Source organism: Xiphophorus couchianus, chromosome 12, assembly GCF_001444195.1.
Source record: "Xiphophorus couchianus chromosome 12, X_couchianus-1.0, whole genome shotgun sequence".
In the NCBI taxonomy this organism is placed as follows: Eukaryota; Metazoa; Chordata; class Actinopteri; order Cyprinodontiformes; family Poeciliidae; genus Xiphophorus; species Xiphophorus couchianus.
In genome coordinates, this window is record NC_040239.1 from 29,456,039 (window position 1) to 29,481,599 (window position 25,561).

Here is a 25,561-nt window from a genome sequence, read left to right on the forward strand (position 1 = left end):
AAGTTGCTCTTTTAACTTAAATGTTCTTTGCAACAATTTCTTCAGATGTGCCATAATTGTGATGCAACTTTTCCTTGGAGGTCACCAGCGCCAGCACAAGAAGACCATACTTTCAAACAAATCTGTTGATTGTTGATAGAACTCACTCTGCAGCCCATGTCAATTGATTTCAGGCGCACTATCTACCAGCGTCAGCTGTTCTAACGATGAACACTGAAGTGGAGTAAGACCAGCCTGTCCCGTCAAACAAACAATGAAAATAGATTTTTCATACAACCGTACTAACTTTTGAGAGGGAGAGAGAAATGCTTTTGAGATCAGTTAGCATAGAGAGCAGGGACGCTACCGATGCATGCACCGATCAAGACTAGTTAAGTCTACTGACTTGGTGTAAAAATGACTTCGGGCCTCTGACAAAACATCAGGGTCCAAATTAGAAAGGGTTATCAGAACAGTGGAAGGAAGTTCGACCGTTATCAATTATCAAGTCCAAGCCATAGTGCTTGTTCTGTTCTTAGCCAGTTTCTAGAGATTTATCATCCAGACTGAGCATCCCACCCAGCCAGTCAAATCACTGATGCAGTGCTACTAACTCAAGGCATCAACGGTGATCAGGTTACACAATCATAAACAACAACGTAGAAAAAAAAAGTTTTGTTTGAGTGCAGACACTTTGCTTATGTAGAGTGTGATTTGTACGGGCAGAGTGCTGGACTGAGAAACAGAAGGAAGGTTTGCATCTCATTCATTCCAGACCAGGGAGAGTTTTCAGTCCTTGTGCAGTTAACTAATATGGATCTGATCAGAACTAACTCACTGTGGATTATCAACACAGACTAAAACTGAAACTTCAACATCTGCAAATCATATCTGTGTCACAGCGAAAACTTTTGGTGGGGAAGGAGAGAAAGGGGGTCCAACTGTAGCATGACCTCCCCACCAAAGAAAAAAAAAAAAAGTCTCTTAGCGGAAAAAGGGGATGGTTGGCAGTTTTGACCCGGAAGCGACATCAACAAGTCCTTCCTGCAACAAGACCGGCGTTATGGCAGCGGACACGCAGGTTTGTGTGGTTGAATATTTAAATACAGCCTAAAAGCTTTGTGGCCGCTCACTAAGTTCAAGGGAAAGCAAGATTTTAACAAACCGAGTTGGTTTTGACTGAACGCTTCGGCCCGTTCAGCCATTTATCGTTGGAAGAAGTTAGCAGCGGCTAACTAGCAGGCTGTTAGCTGAGCGCTACGTGTAGCTTCAGTAATGTGACTGCTGCTGCTGCCAGCATGACTGCTGCCTGAACACAGCTGTGGCCCGCTAACAAAGCTGCTTTTCTAAACCACCTTATCGGAGCTAAAACTCGCTGTTTCTATCCTCAACGGATAAAACTCCTCAAAGTGGACAGTAAAGAAAGAAATGCCTACAATCAGCGACGGCTTCCTGTCACAACGACCAACGGGCATTTTGATAAGTTTAGCAAAAGCTTTTGGCTAAGTGAGAAACACAAACAGAGGCAACAGTTTGGTATCAAACCTTTGACTTTTTTCCTGAACGAAACATCTAGAAATATTGAACCCAGAAGAATAATTTTGTTTCTGAGCGAGCTAAATGTTTAAGATTACAAAAGTGTTGCTACAGTGATTTTGATTTAAATTTTTTTCCCCTAATTCACTGTTGATTCATCAAAATACAAGCACTTAGAAATGACAAAAAATATATTTGTTCCTGATTTTATTGATTAGATTTTATTCCCAGGGTTTAAATATACAATCAGTCAGAGATTGGAATATTGGAGCAACAGGGAAAAGCATATTCTATAAAGTGGCATCTAGACATGTTTTATGTAAACATTAAGCCACATCTTGCACTTTATTATCAGTTAAAGGTTGGATATTTGATTCCCAATTGGGTTTATTGTGTAATCAATTCACTCTTTTTGCATTGAGAGATAATATCCCTTATCAATAAACTTGCTGTGCATTTTTCTTGTCTTTCATGAGTTGCCAAATAAATTGGTTAAACTCAGAATTGACATAAGAAAACCAGACCTCAATATCAGCCTGAAAAAGAAAAGAAGTTTTTTCTTCATGGAAATGCTTCAGTGGAGGCTGAGCCAAATCACACTGAACTTCATTCATAGGTACATTATCACTGTAATGAATTATTGCCAAGGATATATTGCAAACTGTAAAATGTGTGTTAGGTACCCTGCTTTAAGCTGCAGTATGTAACTTTTAGAAAAATGTTTGTTTTGGGGTTTTTGGGTTTTTTTACACATTTTCTTAAAACTTTCAATATATTATTGACAGTGTGGTATGATACACACAATCTGTGAAAAAAAACAATCTCTGCTACAATACCTATCATGGCCGACGATGGCAGCAGATAAACGGCTTTTCTGTAGCAGTGTGTTGTTTCTCTGCCGTTAACCCATTTAGTAGTGGGTTCACAAGGATGACTCACAGCGCTAAGACCGTCCTCCAGGCTCTGATTGGTTGTTTTTGACTGGTGCATTTCTTCAGATGGCAATAGCAGCAGAGAGAATGTGGAGGAGTTTGATCTTTTCACAGATTACCTGTCTCATATTGTACTGTCATGACATAGTGATATGTAAAAAGAAGAAAAACGTTTATTATAAACATTGCATACCGCAGCTTTAAGATAAACTTTTTGATCTCTCAGTTGTTGGTACGTCTCCTGTTCATCAGTCGTAATTCTCGACGCGATTCTCCCTCCAGGTTTCGGATACCCTTAAGAAATTTGCTGTAAAAGTGACTACAGCCAGCGTCAAGGAGCGCAAGCAGATATATGGCGATCTGAAACAGTGCCTGACGGGTAAAGGTGAGGACGTTTGTGTTGTTTCGTCATCCGTTTTGTTTCAAGCTGGTTCAGAATGAGCCTCCATCAGGAAAGAAAACCCTGCGTTTATATGTTCTGTTGTAGAGTTACCAGAGCCTGCTGTCAAAGGACTGTGCAAGCTCTTCTGCCTCACACCACACAGATATCGGTAGGCTTGTGTTGTCACCCCAAACCTGACTTTTATTATTCTTATTATTGTTCTTTTTGTGATGCTGTTTACTCTTTAGTCTTTGTGTCTTATTTCCTCCTGTGTTGTTCAGAGATGCTGCATCGCGCAGAGAGCTGCTGTCCGTCATCGGCCTGCTGGCCGAGAGTCAGCCCGACGTCCTGGTGGCCGGGCTCCTCCAGGGCCTCCTCAACTGCGGAGTCATCAGCAAAAATGGGGAGCCAAGGTTGGAGCCTCAAACTCGTTCTTCTTCATAGCTCATCTCTTACTGTTGCAGGGCCTGTTTATTTCTCCTTATATTCTGCCACGTTTGTAACAGAAATGTGTTTTTGAGTTGAGCAGCAGACATAGGTAAGTAATGCAGGTCGCACCGATGAAAAGAAAAATCTTACTATGATGAGATTCCTGATTTATCCTGACAACGATCAATTTATTTCATTAACTTTTCATTAATTATTTTCTCCAGTTTGTTCAGTTAGATCAGTATTAATAGTCAAAAATATGATGAAATGTAGTCACTGTGTGGAGTATAGTGATTAAACAAATCCTGCTTCTTTGTCACTGGTGTCCTGATGAAGCCTATTTCAATCATTATTTTTATAGTTATCACAATGATTCAATTTCCTCCTCCAGTAGGGATGAGTGTTAACCTTAACATTTTTCATTCCTACTATTATCAAATTCCATAATTTGACCTCACATACTGCTATGTGCCTTTTTAAGAGCAGTATTTGTGTTTTGGGGGCTATGACTGCATTAGTAGCCATACATTTACCTAGAAAAGGTGGAAAAGAAGTTATAAATACTTTCTTATTTGTCATATTTATCCCAATAAATAGCACAAAATGTTGTGATAACACTTTTGAGTCCATGTCACTCCCCTCTAATCTCGCCAGTGTAAAACGTCTTAAAATCATTTTTAAAAAATGTCATTTGGCCTTAAATACATTAATCACAAACCTTAAATTTTGTCGTGGCAGGACTGTTTAATCCCGTATATGTAGTTTTCTGTCAGACAAAAGTCCCGCGGAGACATTTTCACTCCATTATGCAATTCGAGTTGAGTCGTTAACTAGCTGCTAATATGCACTTGCTAGCTAGCTTTTTCGCTAGCTAGCTTTTTCACTAGCTTTCTGTTGTAATGGGGAAGAGAAAATTGATGTTTTCGCCTCTGGCTCACGTCTGTTGCGACCTGCCTCGTTTTTCCATTGAAGGAGATTTCGCCCCACATCATCATGCTTCCTCCACTTGAATCTGTTTCATTAGCGGAAACCAGGCATTTTTCTTCCAAATGTGGCACCTTTTAAAGTCAAACAAACGGATTTTACTTCCAAGAAGTCAGGTTACAACAATTCAATAATTAACAGAACACAATTTTTTTCATAAATCTTTCTCCTTTTTTTTGCTAAGTTGAGATCAAATTAAACTGAACACATGCCTATATTGAATTTCTTGCCGTTGCTGCCAGTCAATTCTCATTCTGGGCCTGGTTGTGTTTGCAGTAAAAGCAGCGGCTCTGCTGCCTTCATCGGCCTGTCCTGGACCTGCCTGTTAATCCCTAAAGTGTTTTCAGCTCCCGAGAAAAGAGAAGGACCCGTCTGGAAGAAAATGGTCAGAGGTCTTTTTTGTGAGCGTGTCTAAGCGAAACTAAGTGAATGTGCTAAATGATGTACCTGACCAGGAAACCTGCTGTCATTTGCTACAGGTGGAGGTTCAGAGCCTGCTGGTGGCTGAGGTGGTCGGCGGAGCCAAAACCACAGCGAAGAAATCGAGCCTCAGAAGTCTTTACCACCTCTGGGGAAAAGTGAGTGAGCTTTCTTTTCTTCATCCATTTCCGTTTAGCTGAAGTTGTTAAACATACGTGGGCAAGGCAAAGGTCACAACGTGAGAGATCTGGTTAAGACATTTTTGGTACCGTACTTAAAAAAAAAAAAAATCCAAAGTTATGTCTTTAAATAAACATTAACATAAACACAACATGTTACAAATGGATAAAATGAGGCATAAAATAACGTTTTTCAGTTCGAAACAGTTAGTGAGCAAAACTCTCATTATGCTAGAAGTCCTGCATTTTCTAACATAATGATTTTAGGCTATTATGTTTTGTATTCCATCTTATATTTACAGTAAATAAGCTGTGAAAGAAAAAGCCATTTATTATTTCTATTTCAATTATTCAAATTTTTGATTTTGAAGGTTTATGTTTGGAAAATTTGGATACGTTTTCATCAACGCAGTTCTTAGGTTTCCATAGTTCAGAGTGACGTCAGCACGACCAGGGCGGCCATCTTGTTTGAGAAGCGTGTTTTACAGCTTCTATGAGTTCATGTCAACTTTACAGCAGAATATTAGGACCAGGCTAAGATTTTGAATTTTTAATACAGTCGTAGTAATACGAGAATAAAGACAAGACAATAAAGGCAAAATGATACAAGAATAAAGCATTAATATTACCAGAATAGAGGTGCAATATTAGGAGAATGAAGTAATGAGTTTATAACTCCTACACAAAAAGTAACAAAAAATTATATGAGGAAAAGTGATCATCTTGTGAGTTATACTTTAGTATTGTTTTTACAGATAAGAAAATGCTTCATCTTTTAACACATCAGCATCAAACTGTTATCAGCAGCAAAACTTTGAAACTATTGAATATCGACTATTTAGGAGAGAACCATAATTGTAAGACGTTCTGTCAAAATTGCATCTTTATTTGGCCAATATTCTGACCTTATTTTTGTAACTAAGCAAAAATTCTTGTAGCCTGGTGCCAGTACTCCGCTATCCATCTTACAGAAGGGATGACTGAAATAAAAGCCACTTTTTGAAAAGATTTTCTGTCATTTGAAATCGGAACTGAAATGAAACAAAAAGTGTGTGTGTGTATATACTGTGTATATATATATGAATGACCCCTGTCCTAGTCGCTCTTATGTTTTTGGTATTGAGGCAATACAAGACAAGCATTGTGTTAACATCAGTAGTAAACTCTGTGTGTTTCTGTAATTATAGTTGGAGTGAAAGGGATTCACTCTTAAGATGTGGCTGTCCGCAGCATGCCTGATTATTTTAGAACCCACTGGTGGAATTTACCAGTGGCTGAAAGACTTACAACAGCAGCTGTTGTGTAAGAAATAATAAGTTGTGGTCGCTGATCTCCATCTGTGATCCTACACCCTGCGTACCAACCAGAGCAATGTTGGACTGATTGTTTTGTCTCCACCAGAAACCTGGACTGGTTGAGCACTACATCAGAACCCTGCTGACCCTGGAGCAGAGCCCCACAGTGCTGCCCCTGCTGGGCGTGTGCCTGGACTTCTGCACCGCTCAGAAGGACAAAGCTACAATAGAGAAACACAAGGTGGGATCGTTTAGCAGCGACCTGTAGCTTCTCGCGTGATTCCAGTCTTCAAAATAAACTCCCATGTTCTACAGAGTGCGCTGTTGGACCTCTACGTAAAATTGGTCCTGATGAGCAAAACCAAACCGCAGCAACACGTTCTGGATAAGAGCGGCTCCTTGTTGCGCCACGTCACCCACTCCGAGTTCAAGGAGCAGCTGCTGCCTGCCCTGCAGAAGACCATGCTGCGCAGTCCAGAGAACGCCATGCAGAGTGAGGCCTCGCTGCGAACACACAGAATGAGATCAGAAACCTAAAGGATTTATGCTCTCGTTTCTAGTGAAGATATCTCAGTTCACTTGAAATAAGACAAAACTAACTTAGAGCTAACTTTTCAACAAGAAATAGAAGCTTGATGATTTCTTAATACTGATGAAAAAGTACTAGCTCTTATGGAAAATTATTCCATTCGGGGCGACTGGCTCTGTGGATAGAGTAGTCGTCTTGTTATCTGAAGGTTGTAGGTTCGATTCCAGCTTCCTCCTGCCACATGTCGATGTGCCCCTGAGCAAGCCAAATATATATATATATATATATATATATAATTGTAAATATCACCATGTATATATTGTTTGCACTGTTTTGGAGTTAGCGTTAATCTCATTGTACATGTGAACAGTGACAAACAATAAATTCTAACTCTTAACTCTCCAATGTTATAAGCAAAATAATCTGCCAGGGGAACTAATACTTTTTTATCAATATTAAAGGGACAGTATTATATAAAATCCACTTTTTTGAGCTTTACATCATGTTGTAACGTTATTCTCATTAAAAACATGCCTGGAGTGTTGCTTTGAATCTGTTATTCATGTTTGAGAAATGCTTTAATCTCCCGTGGCAACCATTCAGCTATGCAAGACACCTGGGTGGACCGAGCTTAGTGACTCCCCCACTCAACTCCTTAAGACTAGCCAGCAGCAATTAGCAAACACCTGGCGGAACTGCACATCTGCTGAACTCATTGTAGGAGCTACTTCTCAGTGAAACACTGGTAAAAACATGTTAAAGGGTTAATGGAGTGATGTTGTGATGACTTCCTGAAGGCGGAGTTTCAGAAAGAGCAGGAGTTTTTAAAGAGACAGAGGCCCAATTTCAAGGCATGAAATTATGAAGTCACATTTCTTTGATATAGAGCAGGGGTGCCCAAAGTGGGTCCTGGAGGGCCGGCATCCTGCATGTTTTAGTTCTCTTCCTGGTTTAACGCACCTGGATCCAAGGATGGCTCGTTAGAAGGCCTAAGGAGATCATTAACTTGCTGAAAAGGTTGTTGGTACCACCAGAGAGAGAACTAAAACATGCAGGATGCCGGCCCTTAAGGACTGACTTTGGGCACCACTGATATAGAGCATTTTTGTAACAACTGAATGTTATAAAAAGATAACACTTGATTATCACCATATGCCTGGAAAGCACATAATTCCGCCCCTTTAAGGAATTATTGACTTAAAACAACCTCCTTTATCTTGCTCGAAAGTTACTTGTAAGTTAGTTTTGTCTTATTTCCAGAGCACCAAGAAACTAGACCAAAAATACTTCAGATTTAGCATCTTTGCAGTGCTTCAGTTATACTGTGGAAAACTCGTACGGTCACTAACGAGCTGTTTGTGTCTTCTTAGCCGTTTCCTGCCTGCTATCTGCTGTTACTCTAGATCTGAGTCAGTATGCCATGGATATTGGAAAGGCCATAGCAAGTAAGAGTCTAGTGGGAAACAATTTTATCACACGGAGAATAAAAATAAAGCATCTGGTGAGTTAAACCTGTCGGTTAGGGTTGATTTAGTGTCTCGTCTCGTGTTTTAGGCCAGCTGAAGGCGAACAACGCCCAGCTGATGGAGGAAGCTGTGAAGGCCATGCAGAACTTGGCACAGCAGTGCAGCGACGCCACCGCAGTGCAGGACATCGTCACTCACCTTTTCAAGATCCTTGGAGGTCAGCATTTTATTTCCTGCTCAGTTTGGGATAATTTACTAACTTGTTTGGCTTTTTGGGGATAATATGTTCATTTTGTGCCTGCAGGGTCTGAAGGAAAGCTCACCGTCGTTGCCCAGAAAATGAGCGTGTTGTCAGGTGAGAAATTTTAAGTGCGCATTTGTTGACAATCAGATGCAACATTATTTGTGTTTCTGACAGTGTTTTTTTTTTTATTGAGCGTTTTGACATGTGGCATTAGAAAAGGTTGATGGAAACGGAAAGATTCAATGCCAGGTTTCAACCTCTACATCTTTTTTTATTACAACACGTAACGCCAGCATATGACGAAATCACACTTTTTGTGTTACCTGGTTGATTCGCTCCAAACTAGTAAATAGAAACATTCCTAATTTTTTTTACTTGTTATTTTTGCAACATTTTAAAAGTTAACTCAAATTTCATATGACATGAGGAAAAAAATCATACGAAGCATCAAATTATTGCCAATAGGGAGACGTTGGTACGATAGAGCAGATGACTGAGTTTATTTAGATGAAAGCATCAAACAAACTGAGTTGCTAGTCAGATTTTGCAAATTTAATTGACGCTTTTTTTCGCAATAGCTTTCTTTTCACGTTTTTTTCTCGTAATTTTAGGACCTTCTTCTGGTAAAATTGCGTCAAAAATTCTCGCAGCCCGGCCGTAATACTCTGCCGTCAGACTTGCAGAAGGGATGACTGAAATAAGAGCCACTTTTTCAAAAATATTTTCTATCATTTGTAATTAATTTTTCAAAGAAAGTGAGAGAAATAAGAAATCGATTAAATTCGAATCTGGTATGAAAAACTCAGATTTTAACCTCTAATCGACTTAAAATAAATCTATCATAAGCTTCATTTAATTTATAGGTTTTGTTCGAGGTCTTGGCTACAAGTGGTGATTCTGTTAAAAACATTCCCCAATTTTAGATTCTATTCCTACTGACTAACTTAATTTACTCCAGTTAAAGGTTCATGCTGGGTTTATTTGGGGTATTTTTCTGTCCCAGTGTGTAACTGAGAGCAGACTTTGTTGTCGTCTCCTAAGGGATCTCCAGCTGCAGCCACCACGCCGCGTCAGGAACCTCCAGCCAGACTCTGAGCTCCGCTGTCACTGTGATGTTTATCCCGTACCTACAACAGGAAGGTATGGCTGCTCTTGGTCTCCTCTGGGTCAGGTACCTGAGTGAAGTTAGCCCCCCACCTTCTTCAAGTCAGACAAAATTGGTGTCAATCGTTTGGGTTGCAAAACTTTTCGTTTGTGCCATTTTAAAAATATTAAGAAATGTTTCCAGAGGTCATGAAAGGTCAACCAGCCCCCCACGTGTCCGCCCCCACCTTCTACAAATCAGACAAAATTGGTGTCAATCAACTCGACTATGTTTGTGCAGCAAAGATTTTTGTTTGTGCTGCTTTGGCTTTAAAGATGTCAATGAAAGTTGAGGTCATGATAGTCATGACAGGTCAACCAGCGCCCCCACTTTTACTAAATCAAAATGACGTTTAAACTTTCATTAATATCTTCAAAGACAAAGCAGCACAAATGAAAAAATTTTTGCTGCACAAACGTAGTCGAGTTGATTGACACCAATTTTGTCTGATTTGAAGAAAGTGTGTGTGGGGTGGGGGGGTTAACTTTTTATGACCAATGGAAACATTTTGTGATCTCTTTAAAATGATGGCGGCGCAAACAAAAAATCTTTGCTGCACAAACTTTTGACCCCAATTTTGTTTGATTTGAAGAAGGTGGTGGGGGGGGGGCAACTTCACTCGGGTGTGTCAGGTCAATGATGTGTTTTGTCGGTGGAATCTGGAAGCGGGTGTCCCTGTGTGTGTCGTTCAGTTCATGAAGGCACCCTGGTGCACGCCGTGTCTGTGCTGTCTCAGTGGAGCAGCCGCCTCACCGTGGAGGTTCCCTCCGCTCTGCTGGACTGGTTTAAGAAAGCGTTCACCCTGAAGACCTCCACCTCCGCCGTCCGCCACGCCTACCTCCAGACCATGCTAGGGGCCTTTAAAGGTACATCCCGCTCAGGTTGGACGCATTCGCCGTCCCCCCCGGTGTTTTCTCATGTCGTTTTGTCGCCCCGGCTCTCAGGTGACACTTTGGCCCAGTCCTCAGACCTCTCCCCCCTCCTCCTCCAAGCGGTGGAGAAAGCAGTGGCGCAGAACTCCCAGCATGCCCTGCTCGCGGAGGGCGTGGCGGCTTCAGTTCTGTTGAGTCGACTCGCTCTGCTCGAGACGCAAGCAGGTGAGGCGTGGTTTCCGTCGCGGAGCTTCGATACCTACGGGGTTTAAACTGACAGGCTTCTTCTGTTTACAGAGGCCAAATTCAGCAGCTTCTGGAGCCTGGTCTTAGATGAGAAGAAACCGTTATTCACCACAGAGAAGTTCCTCTCTCAGAGCAGCGAAGAGAGTAAGAACGACAAAGTGTGCAGCATTTGAAATGCATGAAATAATCAGGACTGATAAAAACGACTCTTTTGATGTTCCTCTGTGTCTGCAGCTCTGCTCACAGTGCTACAGCTCTGTGAGAGGCTGTTTCTGGACCACGCCCACCGGCTCAACACCAGCAAATCACAGTGAGTCTGTCTGTCTGTCTGCACACGCTTATAGTCATCATGGCTTTGTCATGCTACACTGCCTGGATAAAAAATTAAGTTTTCACAAAAGAAAAGTAAATAAATCACACTAACATTTCATTGGAGAAACTGAATTCTGTTTTGAATTCTGTAGAATACCAAAAAAAATGTATTGATATCATGATTGTGAATACAGAAAACCTGTAAGGGACTCCAGATGTAAATTAGCTTATGCTATAATCTGGTACGACACATCAAAAGGTGACATTTATGTTTGAGTTGTCCCTATTTTAAATAAAGTTTATCATTGAAAACAGTTATAAAGTATGTCAAATAACACCGAAAGACATAAGAGAATGCAACCTGCGTCATTCCACCACAACGGAATCGAACCAGAAAAGTATAAGAAAACCTGACTTTGGTCTTTATTTGTATATCACATTTAAGCAACAAGGAAGTGCTTTACACCATAAAAACATGGTACAGTAACCAATTATTAAATAAATCAAACCTCAAATATATTGATCAACCTTCCAGTTATTATGAAGCAGACGGCAGCTCTAAACAGGTGAGTTTTTAGCCTTGATTTAAAGGAAGTCGGTGTTCCGGCTGTGTGTGCAGTTTTCTGGAAGTTTGTTCCAGATTAGAGAGAAGCATTATAAATGGATGCCGCTTCTAGAAGTTTGATTCTGGTCGCGTGACCAGTTGACGCGTCTCTCTGATGATACATCCTCTCTGGTCTGCAGGATGTATCATCACGCCACAGTTGCGGTGCTGCTGTCTCGGAGCTGGCGTGTGAGGAAGAGGGCGCAGCAGACCGTCAGGAAGCTGCTCTCCTCTCTGGGTGGGTCCAGTCTGGCCCACGGCATTCTGGGAGAACTGCGGGTCGTCATCAACAAACACAAAGTAAGAAGTTTGCTTTCCTCTGCACCCACTTAGAGAAAGCATCAAAACAGATGATATCCCTGTCTTAGTATTTTGTGTTTTTTGACACTTATCTGGATTATTTCCGGTGGTGTTGTCCTGTGGTTCAGGTTCTGCCCCAGGACGTTCTGGTGTCAGAGTCAGGAGAGCCGACGGAGTTGGGCCGCAGCTACACCCCCCCTCGGGTCCTGCTGGATGCTTTGTGTGTGGTTTGCTCCGCCGCCAGCCAATGGGGAGACCCGACTGAAGCCGAGAACATGGCCATGGAGACCCTCATCATTACTCATCATCCTTCCATAGGTGTGGCAAGAAATCCCTCTGAAGATCACAGTGTTGTAGCGCCGCAGCTAGCAATAGCAATCAAGTTTTCTGACGATGATTGTATAAAAAAAAAAAATCTGCACATTCTGCAGATTTTTTTATTTAGCCACATAAGGTTATTTTATACAATGAGAAATACAAATAAAGTCATTGAATTCCTTTTTAATTTAGAAAATAAACATTTTATTCCCTGAAATGCAATAATTAGTCATTTGTAGCAAAGGATGCATCTGCTGCTTAAAAATCCAAACGTCAGTATGTAAAAAAGTCAGGTCTGTCTGCATCAATACAGTGTAGAGCTGATCTGTTGATTATTTTTTGGATGAGCTGATTAAAAGGCAAAAGGTGCTTAATAGGATATTTTGCTTTTTTACGGAATTTAAACCAGGTGAAGCAAAACTTTATGCTCCAGTGAGCAATCAGTTGATTACTAAATTAGTCGACGGTTATTTCTGTCGTTTTTCCATCGCGATTAATCGTTTCAGCCTTATCGTATTGTTAACCCTGCCGATTAGTAGGAACACGGAGTTGACCCTGTTCCCATGCCTCTCTTTCAGTCAGCGCCCGGCCCGGCTTGTGGCCCGTTCTGCTCTCCTCCATGAAGATAAAAGCTGAAGAGCTGATTGAGAAGAACCTGGAGGCTATCCTGCCACAGCTGCTGCAGGTCAATGCTGACAGCCAGGTGAGGAGATGAAACTCTTCCTTTTCATTTCTGAATCATACCTGCCACGTTTTAACATGAGATTGGAGCTATGCGTACCTCCATTTTTAAAATCCCTTAAGGTGAAAATTAAAAACTGGATTGTGCACATCTAAAAATGAGAGGAAAAAAGTGTCTGTGAACTTGCTGCTTTTTATTTTTAGCATTACGTTGAATATAATTTCAGATTCCTTTGTAGCTTTTGTTTGGGTTGACTCAAAATATGAGTCGTTATTGTTACAGGTACATTTTCTAAGCCACAGAAGAGGAATTATGAGGGATTAACAGATACAAAAAATGTGGGATAATTTCTGCAGCCAATATTAATACTACTGTTATGGCAGTACTTGCCAATATTTTATTTGGTCAAATTTTGTATTTGATTACTCAATCACTAAAATAATTGTTAGATGGCTCTAACTATAAATGTTTTTTTATAGTTATCACACAGAGTGAATATTTGGTCACTTTGTTTCTTTTTGCAAGGCGGTGAAAAACGCGGTCGGCGCCCTGAGCTTCCTCTCTCCAAACAAGCTGTTGCCGCGGGTGATGAGTCACGTCGTGGAAGGTCTCGCCCAGCCCAGTCTTCTGCACGTCACCAGGGAGGAGTACGCCATCATGCACACCCCTGAGGGAGAGTTGTACGACAACAGCATCATCCAGAGGTAACACACACATCCGACATGTTAGGTGGACTCGAAAGTACTTTCTGCTTTTAGGGCTGTGTGATATGGCTTGAAATTAAAATTGTGTTGTCTTTTTACTCACTTTTTCAGAAAATAGTAATTACAAATGGAAAAATGTATATTTTTAAAAATGACTTTTAGTTCAGTAATCCTTTCTGTGAGTTGTCTGACGGAGTATTAGGTCCAGGCTTCCGAGATTTTTTAAAATTGCTTAATTATGAAAATAAAATTGTAATATTAGCGGAATAAACCCACAATTTTACTAAAACATCTGGAAATTAAAAGAAAAAAGTCATTTGATGACTTGTCGCGAGCAGCTCGGTACTTGTTTTTTTTAATTTTTTTTTTTTATTCAATAGTTGCAAAATCCTGCTACTGATAAAAATTTTATCCAGATGTTTTAAAAGATGAAATATTTCCTGATCTGTAAAGCCAATACTAAAGTCTAACTTCACGAGATGCTCAATATTTTAATGTATTCTTTTCTGTTGTATTGCCAACTTATTCTCATAATATTAACTTTATTCTTGTATTATTTCGACTTTATTGTTGTAATTTTTAAAAAAAAGTTAAAAACGAACATCTTAGCCTGGCCTTAACATGCTTTAGTAGAGTTGAACTGAATTCAAAGTACAAATAAATAGAAGCAGTAAAATAGGCTTATTAAACAAGATGGCCGCCCTCGACACTCTGACATCACTATGAATTATGGAAACACAAAGCGTGCATTGGTGGGGGAAAAAAACAATCCCAGTTTTCCAAATATTAAATCTTTGAAAGTTTGATTAATCAATAAAATCGATGTTTATGTCCCGCAGCGCCCAGAAGGAAAACACCAAGAAGGTGAACATAAAGAGAGAAAACAAAGCCTACTCCTACAAGGAACAGATCATCGAGCTGGAGTTACAGGAGGTAGAGTGAACTGCAGTTAGTTTGTTTCAGAAAGTGTGTGTGTGTGTTTTTTTTTTCTTCTTGCTTTACCTCCTTCTGTTTAATTCTGCAGGAAATGAAGAAGAAAAAAGGCATCAAAGACGAAGTTCAGCTGACCAGCAAGCAGAAGGAAATGATTCAGGTCCAGCTGGAGAAAGAGTCAGCTGTTCGCAAGAAACTCAAAGGGGTACGGTCCAGAATTCACTCAGTCTAACAAATAATATTTAAGAGAATTCCTCATTTTTTTATTCCTATTTTGTGTAGAGCTGGCAATAAAACAATAGCCATATATGTTGCAGGATATTTTTTCCTTGATAAACATATAAAAGAAAAACCGTCCCTCAGAGAGAAGGCAAGTCTGCAGGTAGAGCTGGGTAGAAGCATGATTATATTCATACTGGAAACTGGATATAGACCTGCAATATACAGAGATGATAATTAGCCAATCATGATAAGAGTTGTTGATCCATGATGGACCAATCACAGGGCTGGAATAGAGCCACGCACAGTTGCGTTGATGCATGATAGCATCCAGACGTGCTAACGACTAATCTCAGAATTATGACTATGATCTTCTGAGATCAAAAGTCAAAAATGTATTTTTTTTCTCAGTGGCCCTAATCCTCTTCTGTCTGGATGACATGTTCAACTTTTAAAAATAAATTTTTGAATTCAAAAATAACCATGTTCTATCCTTAATATTACCAGGGAACAATAAAGTTTTTTAAAAACAGTGATTTGTTTCATATCGTGATATTGATATGGATTGCTATAAAATTGTTCAGCTTGGTAGGATTATTTTCCGTATGGCCCTTACCTGAACTGACCTGACCTGACCTGACCTGACCTGACCGTGTGGTTCCCTTCAGATGGACGTGGAGCTGCAGAGTGTGGTGGGCCTGCTGGAGGCCACTCTGAGGGCCGGACCGCCTCAGATCACCAGGGAGCTCCCCGCCGTCCTCCAGGTCCTAATGCCCCTCCTCCAGTCCCCGCTCGCCGCTCCACGCATCCAGCAGGTCTTCCTGGACATCGGCGTCAGCCTCATGCCCAAACACCTCCACAACCTGGGTAGGAGACAGCCTTCAGGACTCCCTTCCTCTCGTCCTCTGTTTCTCTGTTCATGTCTTTTTTTTTCCTCCCCTTGCAGCTGTTCTTGTGGGTCACGTGACTCTACGGCTGCTGAAGCCAGAATGCGATCTGGACCAGGAGTGGGACGAGGAGGACCTGGACACAGCGGCCCAGCGCACCGTGCTGCTGTTGTATGACCACACCGTCCCACAGAGAGAAGGCAAGGCTGCAGGTAGAGCTGGGCTGAACTGTTTTTTTTGTTTGTTTGTTTGTTTGTTGGAAAAAATGGCTGCATTGTAAACAATGGAATTAAAAAGAGAACAAAGAAACCACTCTATTTTATTATTTAAAGTTAATTTCATTTGTTTTGTTTTTTTTCTGTTTTTTGCTTTGAATAAAACTTTTAGATTTCGTAACTGTAAAGTAAATTTTATATCTGTTTTAACATTTTCATTCATGTAGTTCACTATGTTGAACAGCTGTTTTCTGACAGCTGGAATGTTTGCAAATCAGTGTTCTACTGTTTCCCACCATACACTGACACCTACTGGCAGACTGGTGCAAGTGCACAAAAACCGTTAAAAACACATGACCAGAAGACAATCTGACTTTATATAGCAGTTCTTCCATCATAACAACTAAGGATTAATACAATTGTTGAAGTTAATTTTAGATTTGGACGAAAAAAATTAATCAAAGTATATATTAAAGTAAATTAAAAAAGACGTGCTGTTACTTTTTGCTTCCTCCATCACATGCAGCTCCCCTGGCTGCGCCTGCCTTCTCCTTCTGCTTCCCGCTGCTCAACGCCATGCTCAGGGAGTCTTCAGGCAGCACCGAGGAGACGGAGGGCATGATGACCAGAGCGCTGCAGGTCGTCAACGTCCACGCCCAGCTCCGGGCCGCCACAGAGAGCGATGACATCACAATAGACGAGGTAGAGACGTGCTTCCGTTCCAGTCTCTGGAAAAAAACAGGCTGTTCACTGCTTTAATTATGGTCATAATTAGCAAAAAAATGTGATAAGTGTGTATCATAACACACTTATTACCAGTGACGTGCGGTCAGGGGAGGCAGGTGAGGCAGTGCCTCACCTGCCATCATGGAAAGAAAGAAAATATATAATCATAAAGTAATTTAAATTGTTATATTCATCCGGTGGTTTGCACTAAAAAATATTTATTTTTCATGTAGCTTCACCAATTTCGATTTTTATTTGTTCAAAATCGCTGAATTTTCTTATTTTCCCATTCAAATGCTTGGAAGCGATGCCGGTGAGGCAGCAGCGAGCTCTGCCTCACCTTGGATTGCGCAACCCCTGGCTCTGCGCTGGCTGCTAAGCGGAGAGAGCATGTTGCTGTACGGCGTCAATAAAATGGTTTAAACAAATTTAATATGTGAACTTATTTCCAATAATTTAGCTTATGTATATAATGTACAGTGCTTTTTGTCACCAACTGTGTTTGTGTAACGTGTTTCGTGTAATGAGCGATTATAAACGGCAGAGAACAGGTTCGAGGTGAGGCAGGCAGTTCTCTTGCCTCATGGCAGGGGGCGCTCAAGATCCCAGACGTTCGTCTTGTTCACTCCTCAACAGCCGAGTAAGTGACAGCGAGCTAGGCTAAACGATTCGGGAAGCAAGTCAAGTGCAGCGATAGATTATAATAGAGATAGTGATTTTTTTCCTCTCGCTCATCCCGACTTTCGACATGAATGACTACATTACAACACTAAAAAAGTTTTCTCAAGTGGACTTTCAATCGAAGCAGGTAAGACAGTAATAACATTTATTTTGTTTTGTTTTTTAAGGAAATGTGTGTTTTGTGAGCTACAGTTTGTATGTGTAAGGATGCAGAAGTGAAACATAACCTGTAAACTGCTGTCAATCTATGCATCTATTTGCAAATCTGATTCTGATGACGTCAGTGCCTCACCAGCTATGAACCTCACCGCACGTCACTGCTTATTACATACCCAAAAAAACATTAGTATAGTTACGTTTAGGGCAGAAACTATTCTGTTGATTGGGTAGATATACAGATCGATAGATAGAAACTTTATTAGTCCCTTTGGCATTTTCCCTCATGATAAAATCGGATAAATTGGCACAGTCTGCAGATTTTTCACTTCACCACTTAAGCCTTTTTTATATCATATTAAAAATACTTTAAAAGATACAAATTAACAATTCACTTCCTTTTTTAGTCAAAAAAGAGACATTCTGTTTCCTAAAACGCTACAACATAGCATTCCTTTAGTGAACTTCAACCGGATTAAGCTAAAACTGTTCCATTTAAGGAGTTTTGGTCTAAACACAATTACATAAAAAGGCTACTAAGGTTTTTGTCTTTATTGCAAATCGTTTATGAACATAATTTGTACAGTTTTTACAGTTTAATTCTCATTTTTTTCAGCAAATGGCCTTTTTTTGAGTCTGTATATGTGTATGTATGGTTAGCAATTAATCAATTACTAAATTAGTTGATGATTAATTGTTTCAGTCCTAGTTGAGTTTATTTCCCCCCTCCCCCAACTATATTAATCTGTTTTTAGTTCTATGACAGTGTCAGTAGTTGCTGCGTGAATTCTGTTTGGTTGCATTTTAGAAATCCCTTTTTCAGTCCTATATTACGTCCCTTTCTGTTTTCACAGTTTATTGACCTTTTTGTCACATCACCATGTTTTATGTTAGGATCTCCTTCAAACAGCGGGTATTAAATGGTGTTATTTCTGTGTTTAAAGGCTGATGAAAGCCCTGCTGTGCTCCCTGTTTTCTTGTAGAACGGTCCTGAACTCCTTCCACGTGTGAACATGCTGCTGCTGCTGACCAGGGTCATTTCCACAGCTACCCCAAGACTCCAGGTAAACGAGTTAATGGTCACTGATTGTTTGGGTTTTTTTGTCACTGATCCATCTGTTCTGAAAGTAAATCAGTGCAGTAGGTAGGGCTTTATGATTGAACAGTTTTATTGATTAATCAAAAAAAAATTTTTGTGAATTTTTGGAAAGTAAGCATGCTTGTGCATTCCATGGGTTTCCATAGCTGCCTGTGGCAGGGCCGCCATCTTGTTTGATAAGTGTGTTTTACAGCCTGTGTGAGTTCAGGTTAACTTTACAGCATAACATTAGGGGCAGTATTGCACCAACGACAGAGTTTATTTTAAAAAAAGGACCACAATGGCTGAGTTGGTCAGCTCTTTTTCTCATTAACTTTTCTCCTTAAAACAATTTTTTCCCCTTATAATTTTAGGACGTCAATATTACGTGTTTATTCTATGACTTTATCCTCGTAATTAAACAAAACTTTATGTAGCCTGGCCCTAATTCTCCTTCATAAAGCTCCCAGAAGGGATGATTAAAACAAAAGCCACTTTTTGAAAATATTTTCCGTCGCTTATAATTTTTAGAAAAAAAAAGAAGAAAAGGCGAGAAAAAGAAATTGATGAAAATCGTAAACCGGATCTAGTATTGAAAAAAAAAATCAGATGTTACTTTTAAGCCGTATTGCACAGCCCCAGCAGCAGGCCTCTTAACGTCATGCTGGTCGAACTCTTTCTGTTTAGTTCTAAATGACTAAACAAACACCAGATTTCTAATTGTCCTCTCTTTTGGTTCCAGGTGTTGGCGTCTCAGTGCCTCACAGCACTGTGTGCGAGTGCGGGAGGAGGGGACGGCTGCACGGTGGCTGAGCAACCAGAGATCGACGTCCTGCTGAACGCCCTGCTTTCACCCTGCTTCTCTGTCCGAGATGCTGCTCTCAGGGTGAGCTTGGAAACCCAAAATAATGATGATATATGTTTAAGTATCACTCAACAGAACAGTATTATTGTAAAATTGTGAACATGCTTTGAAGTTTTTGCAGTACAAGAACGCAAATCTGTGTCATATTGCGAGAGCAGTCACATATCCAAGCTTGGTTACACTTTCTGTTTCCACATGTAATGCATCTTATGTGAAGGGGTTGTTGGAGATGGAGTTTGCGCTGCCGACAGACAGCACAGAGAGCAGCGGGATGAGTTTGCTGCGCAGGCTATGGGTTGCCAGGTTTGACATTGAAGAGGAAGGACAAGCCTTGGCTGAAAAGTATGTAAGAGGAGAACGTTTTGATCTTTTTATAGTCTCTGTTGGTGCTCGTGTTTTACTCAAGTGAAGTAAAACCAAAAACAGATGGCCTGACTTCAATTAAATTTTTTGTCTAAATCAGATTTATGTTTCCTCCTTTTTCGCTACTAATATAGAAACAAATGAGCATCATTTTGATATAAAATGCAGTTGTTGTTTTTTTGTTTTTTTTGCACTGTGAGGTAAAGGTTGGCTTGTTCCCTTCAGGCTTTGGGAGTCTCTGGGGTTGGAGCTGGTCCCTGAGCTCTGCCCCCTGCTGATCGGAGACATCACCCACCACGAGGAGGCCATCCGTAGTGCAGCAGCCGAGGCTCTGTCCAGTGCCGTGTCCCAATACAGAGACCAGTCTGCCGCCGTGCTCGGCCAGCTCACAGAACTCTACCATCAGAAACTTTACGTGAGGTTTCTTCCAAACAGGGGTTTATGACTGGTTGAAATTGCGAAACTCAAACAAAATGAGGTGAATTCTTTTTCTGTCTTTAGAGGCCGCCTCCGATCCTGGATGCTCTGGGGAGAGTGATCTCTGAATCTCCACCTGACCAATGGGAGGCCAGGTAGGACAACCCATCTGTACAGAGCTTGAGAAAAGTATAGTTGTCCCCCACCAAAACCCAAGTCAGCTCCTTAAGACTAGCCAGCAGCAATTAGCAAACACCTGGTGGAACTGAGCAGCTGCTGAGCTCATTATAAGAGCTACTTCTGAGTACAGCGCTGGTAAGAATGTTGTTTAAAGGGTTAATAGAGGAGCCAAGTTGTGATGACTTCCTGAAGGAGAAATTTCAGAAGGAGCAGGTGTGTCTTAAAGAGACAGAGACCCAATTTCAATGCGTTCAATTACGAAGTCAAATTTCTTGTAAGACATATTAGATGTTAATAGCATTTAGAACTTAGTGTTTTTGCATTATGTGCCTGGAAAATGTACGATACTGCCCCTTTAAAAGAAAGAAATTGCAAATGACAGAAAATATTTTCGAAAACTGGATTTTAATATTATTATTCTATTATTAGAATTATTATTTTAATCATCGCTTCTGTGAATTGACCTGAATTAAAAGTCCAAATAATTAGAAACTGTAAAACACACTTGTCAAGCAAGATGGTAGGTTTCTAACATCAGTCTGTACTGTAGAAACCTGTGAAGTGCTTTGGTGGGAAAAAAAAAAAATCAGATTTTCCTTCAAATAAAATAGTCAAAAACCAAAAATTTGATCAATTGATAAAATTGAGTTATCGCCCAGCTTCACTATGAATCCGTTTGCATGGAGCTCTATTGATAACGAGCGAATTGCTCCTTCTCCTTTTCAACAGATGCGGCATTGCTCTGACTCTGAACAAGCTGTCCCAGTACCTGGACGAGTCTCAGGTCACGCCCCTCTTCCTTTTCTTTGTCCCTGACGCCCTGAACGACCGCCACACCGAGGTGCGGCGCTGCATGCTGGACGCCGCCCTCTCAGCTCTGAACACGCACGGAAAGGTACTGGCGCGTTGCTTTTTCGGTTCGGCCCGCCTCAGGAATTACCAAAATTTCCTAACGCTCTCGTCTCCTGTGTCAGGATAACGTGAGCTCTCTGCTGCCGGTGTTCGAGGAGTTTCTGAAGGACGCCCCGCAGGACGCCAGCTACGACTCCGTCCGGCAGAGCGTCGTCATCCTCATGGGATCTCTGGCCAAACATTTGGACAAAAACGACCCCAAGGTCAAACCCATTGTGGCCAAGCTTATAACTGCTCTGTCCACGCCGTCACAGCAGGTAAATAAAGAATGCTTCTTTTCCTTTTTCTGTTTGAAACTTGTGGAACGAGCTGGAAACAAAAAGGTTGTTGGATCAAAGAGAGTAGACAGTGTTAGATCATACCAATTTTCTTCCAGCTTTGAGAGAGAACCAAGATCCACTGCAGTAATAAAACCCAATTCTCACTCTCAGTTTTTGTACCAAATTTTCGGTGTGCATTTTAAAAGCGAGCTCTTTGTCCAGTACAAACCTGAGGTATTTCTAATTAAAAATGACCTCAATTTGTTTACCTTTGGAGGAGAAATCTCTGATGGGCCTCAAGAATGCGCGAAAACCATGGTTTTCCTTTTTAGCCACATTTCAAACCAATGTCAGAGTGTGCAAACAAGATTGATCTATGTTCAATCAATAAATCAAGTTTTATTTGTAGAGCACATTTCTGCAACAAGGCAGTTAAAACTGCTTCATAAAAACACATGAAAACTATTTTTAAAAAATGCGGAAAACACCACATAGTCAACAAACCAGTAACAAAAGTTATGTTTTGATGAGTGCCATCATCAAAATCATCAATAGACATCTCATATTTGTGTCAATGTTCCATTTATTATGGTTCAAAAGCAACTCTACATAGGTGGGCTTTAGTCTATATTTAAGGGAAGTCAGTGTTTCAGCTGTTTTGCAGTTTTCTGGAAGTTTGTGCCAGATTTGCGGTGCACAGAAGCTGAATGCTAAAAACTCTGTAAAAAGTCTATGGCCTGAGAGGGTGAAGAAGAGCTCTAATAGTAAGTCATCTGCATAAAAATTATAAACGGCATTTGACAAATTATCACCCAAGTTATTTATACACATGGGAAATGAAAGAGTTCCAAGAACTGAACCCTGCAGAACTCCTTATGCAATTTCAAGAAGAAAGGAAGAGGAGAGAGAAAACTGAACCCTCTGGTTTCTGTACAGTATACCTTTTTATGTATAATAATGTAAAATGATCATACGTCATTATCCGTTAATGCCAATCCCCTTCCAACACCAGGTCCAGGAGTCGGTGGCCGGCTGCTTGCCTCCTCTAGTCCCTGCGATCAAAGACGACACAACAGGAATCGTACAAAACCTGCTGCAGCTGCTGCTGGAGAGTGACAAATACGCAGAGAGGAAAGGAGCAGCGTACGGACTGGCTGGACTAGTCAAAGGCCTGGGCATCCTGGCGCTCAAACAGCAGGAGATCATGACCACACTAACCGACGCCATCCAGGACAAGAAGAACTTCAGACGGAGGGAAGGTCAGTCAGTTTTTTTGACTGGTTTTAGAGATGTATGTGACTGCTCAAGGACTTACATTAAATATACAGTATTTTTATAAGTAAGCTGGCACAGAGACACAGAGGTTGAATGTGTTGCTGATATGAAGACATGAAGTTGCTGTTTTAACGGTGTTTTTTAACGGCCGTAACAATCAGCACTGGTGGTTACAATGTGTAAACAGCCTTAAAAAACCCATTAATTTCACATATAAACAAAATTTTAAAAAACATTTGAGTGCATTTATTCTGTGGGAAAATAATACAATATTTAAGAAAATAAAAATTTTTCCTTCAACTTAAACTGGTAAATTTTCTTGAATATATATAGAATATACTGTAGTTTGATCCTCATCACACTGGCTTTCTATAGAATTAAGATCTGAGAACTGAGATGTGATAAATATTTATTTTAGGGATCAATAAAAACAAAAAAATTGATATCTGTCAGAATTGGCAGGCTACGCTTTTGAAAATCGATCATCGGCCAAAACCTGCAGTCGGTGCACCTCTAGCATATTTTGTCTGCGGAACCGTTTCTCTGTGGATTTGGTCACGTTTCGGTTCGTTATCCTGTTGAAAGACCCAACGGGGATTCATTTTCAGCATTGCTGGAGGTAATGGAAGCTTTTATTGAAGATGTTCTGTGATTGAGGGTCAGCTCCTCTGAGTCTGACACTGTGGTTCTTCAGGTTGACAGTCAGTCTCCGCCTCCAGCTGAGCTGTTCAAGTGTCTGGATGTCTCATGGGTGCTAAATAGACAGATGTTATCTTTAAAAAAATCCTAAGATTTTCATCAACACACGACGGAGATGATCTGCATGTGGAACATGGTGTGGTTGCAGGAGCCCTGTTTGCCTTTGAGATGTTGTGCAACATGCTGGGGAAGCTGTTTGAGCCGTACGTGGTCCATGTGCTGCCGCACCTCCTGCTCTGCTTTGGAGATGGAAACCAGTATGTCAGGGAGGTAAGAGGCCGCAGTCTAGTTGCCGCTCAACCAACATAAACATGGAAAGGTTTTAGAATGCAGAAGTTGATACTATTATTTTGTTGTGATGTTAAAAAGCATCTCCATTTTTACTGGATGTAATCATTAAAGGATAGATTGTTTTTGATTTCGTGCTTAATGTTTTCTTTTCTTTTCTTTTTTTTTTTTTACTTCTGCCCTCTGATTGTTGCTTATTCCAGGCTGCAGACGACTGCGCCAAGGCTGTGATGAGGAACCTGAGCGCCCACGGCGTGAAGCTGGTCCTCCCCTCTCTGCTGGTGGCCTTGGAGGAAGAGTCATGGAGGACGAAAGCAGGTAAGATGCACAAGAGGTTTAAATCCTGATTATTATGGGGATGCATGATATGTCAGCACTACCGGCTGATATTAGTCATTTTAAAACATATCAGTCCAATTAACAAAACATGGGCTAACAAAAGGGGATTGGAGGAGGCTGGTCATGTGATATTTGTTTGGTCATGTGATAGTGATGCAGCGTGGGATTGTTGGAAGTTTAACTGAAGCAGAGGAACAGTGTGGAAGTCAGCGATGTGCTTTTATTCAAGGTCCTGAAAGTGTAGTGAAATATATAAATGTATATATAAAAATATACAATTTCTGTTACCAGCCATAATGACAATATTAATATCGGACATCCCGGCATTGGCACCAATATTGGTACATCCCTGTTTGTGATGAACTACTGGTTCATCACAAACTGAATGTTTGCAGAATTGAAATATTCTTCATCGTTCCACGTTTTATACACGTTTTCCTTATCTGCTGTCAAGTGTACAGAAACTCAGAAAAGATTTTCATTATGCGGTCTGTGATAAAGTTTGTAGTCGATCACGTCTCCGCTACTTCCAGGCTCGGTGGAGTTGTTGGGTGCCATGGCCTACTGTGCGCCCAAGCAGCTCTCCTCCTGCCTGCCCAGCATCGTGCCTAAGCTGACGGAGGTGCTGACTGACTCCCACGTCAAGGTGCAGAAGGCGGGCCAGCAGGCCCTCCGACAGATTGGCTCGGTCATTCGCAACCCAGAAATCTTGGGTAGGTGACTCGCATTTTATCGCCATAGAGATCCTGTTGTTTGTACAATGAAACACAAAGATAACTAGACGTATGCAGCTTTTCAAGTCATGAAAGGAGCAGTGTTTTGTAAAATTGACTTTTTTGAGCTTTCCGTCTCGTTATTCCATAACATACCTGGATGGTTGCCTTGGTTCCTTCACGCATGTTTAAGAAATTCTTTAATCTCCATGGCAACCATTCAGCTGTGCAAAGCTGAATGGTCAAAAGCTCCGCCTTTGAGATGCAGCTCTTCCTTGGAGAAGCTGTTTCCAAGCCCTCCACCCCTCAGCTCCTTCAGACTAGCCAACAGCAATTAGCAAATAACTTTTTTTGGTTTAACTTCATGATCAGACGGTAAAAATCTGATCTTTTTTCTGATCAGTGAATGCATCATACTAGGGCTGAAACAATTAATCAAATTGATCATGATTGATTGATTATTAAAATAATTGTCAGGTAATTTAGTAATCAAGAGCCTTACAAAAGCGGCAATTATAAATTGGCCACAAAGACTGGATCATCTCTACCAGTTATTGAACTTTCTCTTCATTCAGCTATTACTCCCATCCTGTTGGACGCCCTCACCGACCCGTCCAGGAAGACCCAGACATGCCTGCAGACGTTGCTGGACACCAAGTTTGTGCACTTCATCGACGCCCCCTCCTTGGCTCTCATCATGCCCATCGTCCAGAGAGCCTTTCAGGATCGCTCCACCGACACTCGCAAGATGGCCGCCCAGATCATCGGCAACATGTACTCTCTCACTGACCAGAAGGT

At 41.0% G+C, this 25,561-nt stretch overlaps 1 protein-coding gene across 1 annotated transcript in view; it reads left to right on the forward strand.

The window, feature by feature from the left end:
• The first annotated feature begins 976 nt into the window (after window positions 1–976).
• The window catches only part of gcn1 (GCN1 activator of EIF2AK4), a 38,905-nt gene continuing 14,320 nt past the window's right edge, over window positions 977–25,561 (forward strand). Inside the window, exons 1-37 of the mRNA XM_028034244.1 lie at window positions 977–1,060; window positions 2,730–2,832; window positions 2,935–2,998; window positions 3,111–3,242; window positions 4,519–4,627; window positions 4,722–4,820; window positions 6,243–6,377; window positions 6,452–6,629; window positions 8,036–8,110; window positions 8,220–8,348; window positions 8,436–8,486; window positions 9,417–9,515; window positions 10,212–10,385; window positions 10,464–10,616; window positions 10,689–10,781; window positions 10,872–10,947; window positions 11,694–11,853; window positions 11,982–12,171; window positions 12,750–12,874; window positions 13,379–13,557; window positions 14,397–14,490; window positions 14,582–14,695; window positions 15,378–15,576; window positions 15,656–15,808; window positions 16,338–16,513; window positions 18,358–18,438; window positions 19,195–19,338; window positions 19,535–19,659; window positions 19,906–20,095; window positions 20,182–20,252; window positions 21,007–21,172; window positions 21,252–21,446; window positions 22,462–22,708; window positions 23,572–23,693; window positions 23,915–24,029; window positions 24,584–24,763; window positions 25,339–25,559. Coding sequence (XP_027890045.1) covers window positions 980–1,060; window positions 2,730–2,832; window positions 2,935–2,998; window positions 3,111–3,242; window positions 4,519–4,627; window positions 4,722–4,820; window positions 6,243–6,377; window positions 6,452–6,629; window positions 8,036–8,110; window positions 8,220–8,348; window positions 8,436–8,486; window positions 9,417–9,515; window positions 10,212–10,385; window positions 10,464–10,616; window positions 10,689–10,781; window positions 10,872–10,947; window positions 11,694–11,853; window positions 11,982–12,171; window positions 12,750–12,874; window positions 13,379–13,557; window positions 14,397–14,490; window positions 14,582–14,695; window positions 15,378–15,576; window positions 15,656–15,808; window positions 16,338–16,513; window positions 18,358–18,438; window positions 19,195–19,338; window positions 19,535–19,659; window positions 19,906–20,095; window positions 20,182–20,252; window positions 21,007–21,172; window positions 21,252–21,446; window positions 22,462–22,708; window positions 23,572–23,693; window positions 23,915–24,029; window positions 24,584–24,763; window positions 25,339–25,559 — 4,998 coding nt within the window. The 5' untranslated portion in view covers window positions 977–979. The remainder of the gene's footprint in view (window positions 1,061–2,729; window positions 2,833–2,934; window positions 2,999–3,110; window positions 3,243–4,518; window positions 4,628–4,721; window positions 4,821–6,242; window positions 6,378–6,451; window positions 6,630–8,035; window positions 8,111–8,219; window positions 8,349–8,435; window positions 8,487–9,416; window positions 9,516–10,211; window positions 10,386–10,463; window positions 10,617–10,688; window positions 10,782–10,871; window positions 10,948–11,693; window positions 11,854–11,981; window positions 12,172–12,749; window positions 12,875–13,378; window positions 13,558–14,396; window positions 14,491–14,581; window positions 14,696–15,377; window positions 15,577–15,655; window positions 15,809–16,337; window positions 16,514–18,357; window positions 18,439–19,194; window positions 19,339–19,534; window positions 19,660–19,905; window positions 20,096–20,181; window positions 20,253–21,006; window positions 21,173–21,251; window positions 21,447–22,461; window positions 22,709–23,571; window positions 23,694–23,914; window positions 24,030–24,583; window positions 24,764–25,338; window positions 25,560–25,561) is intronic.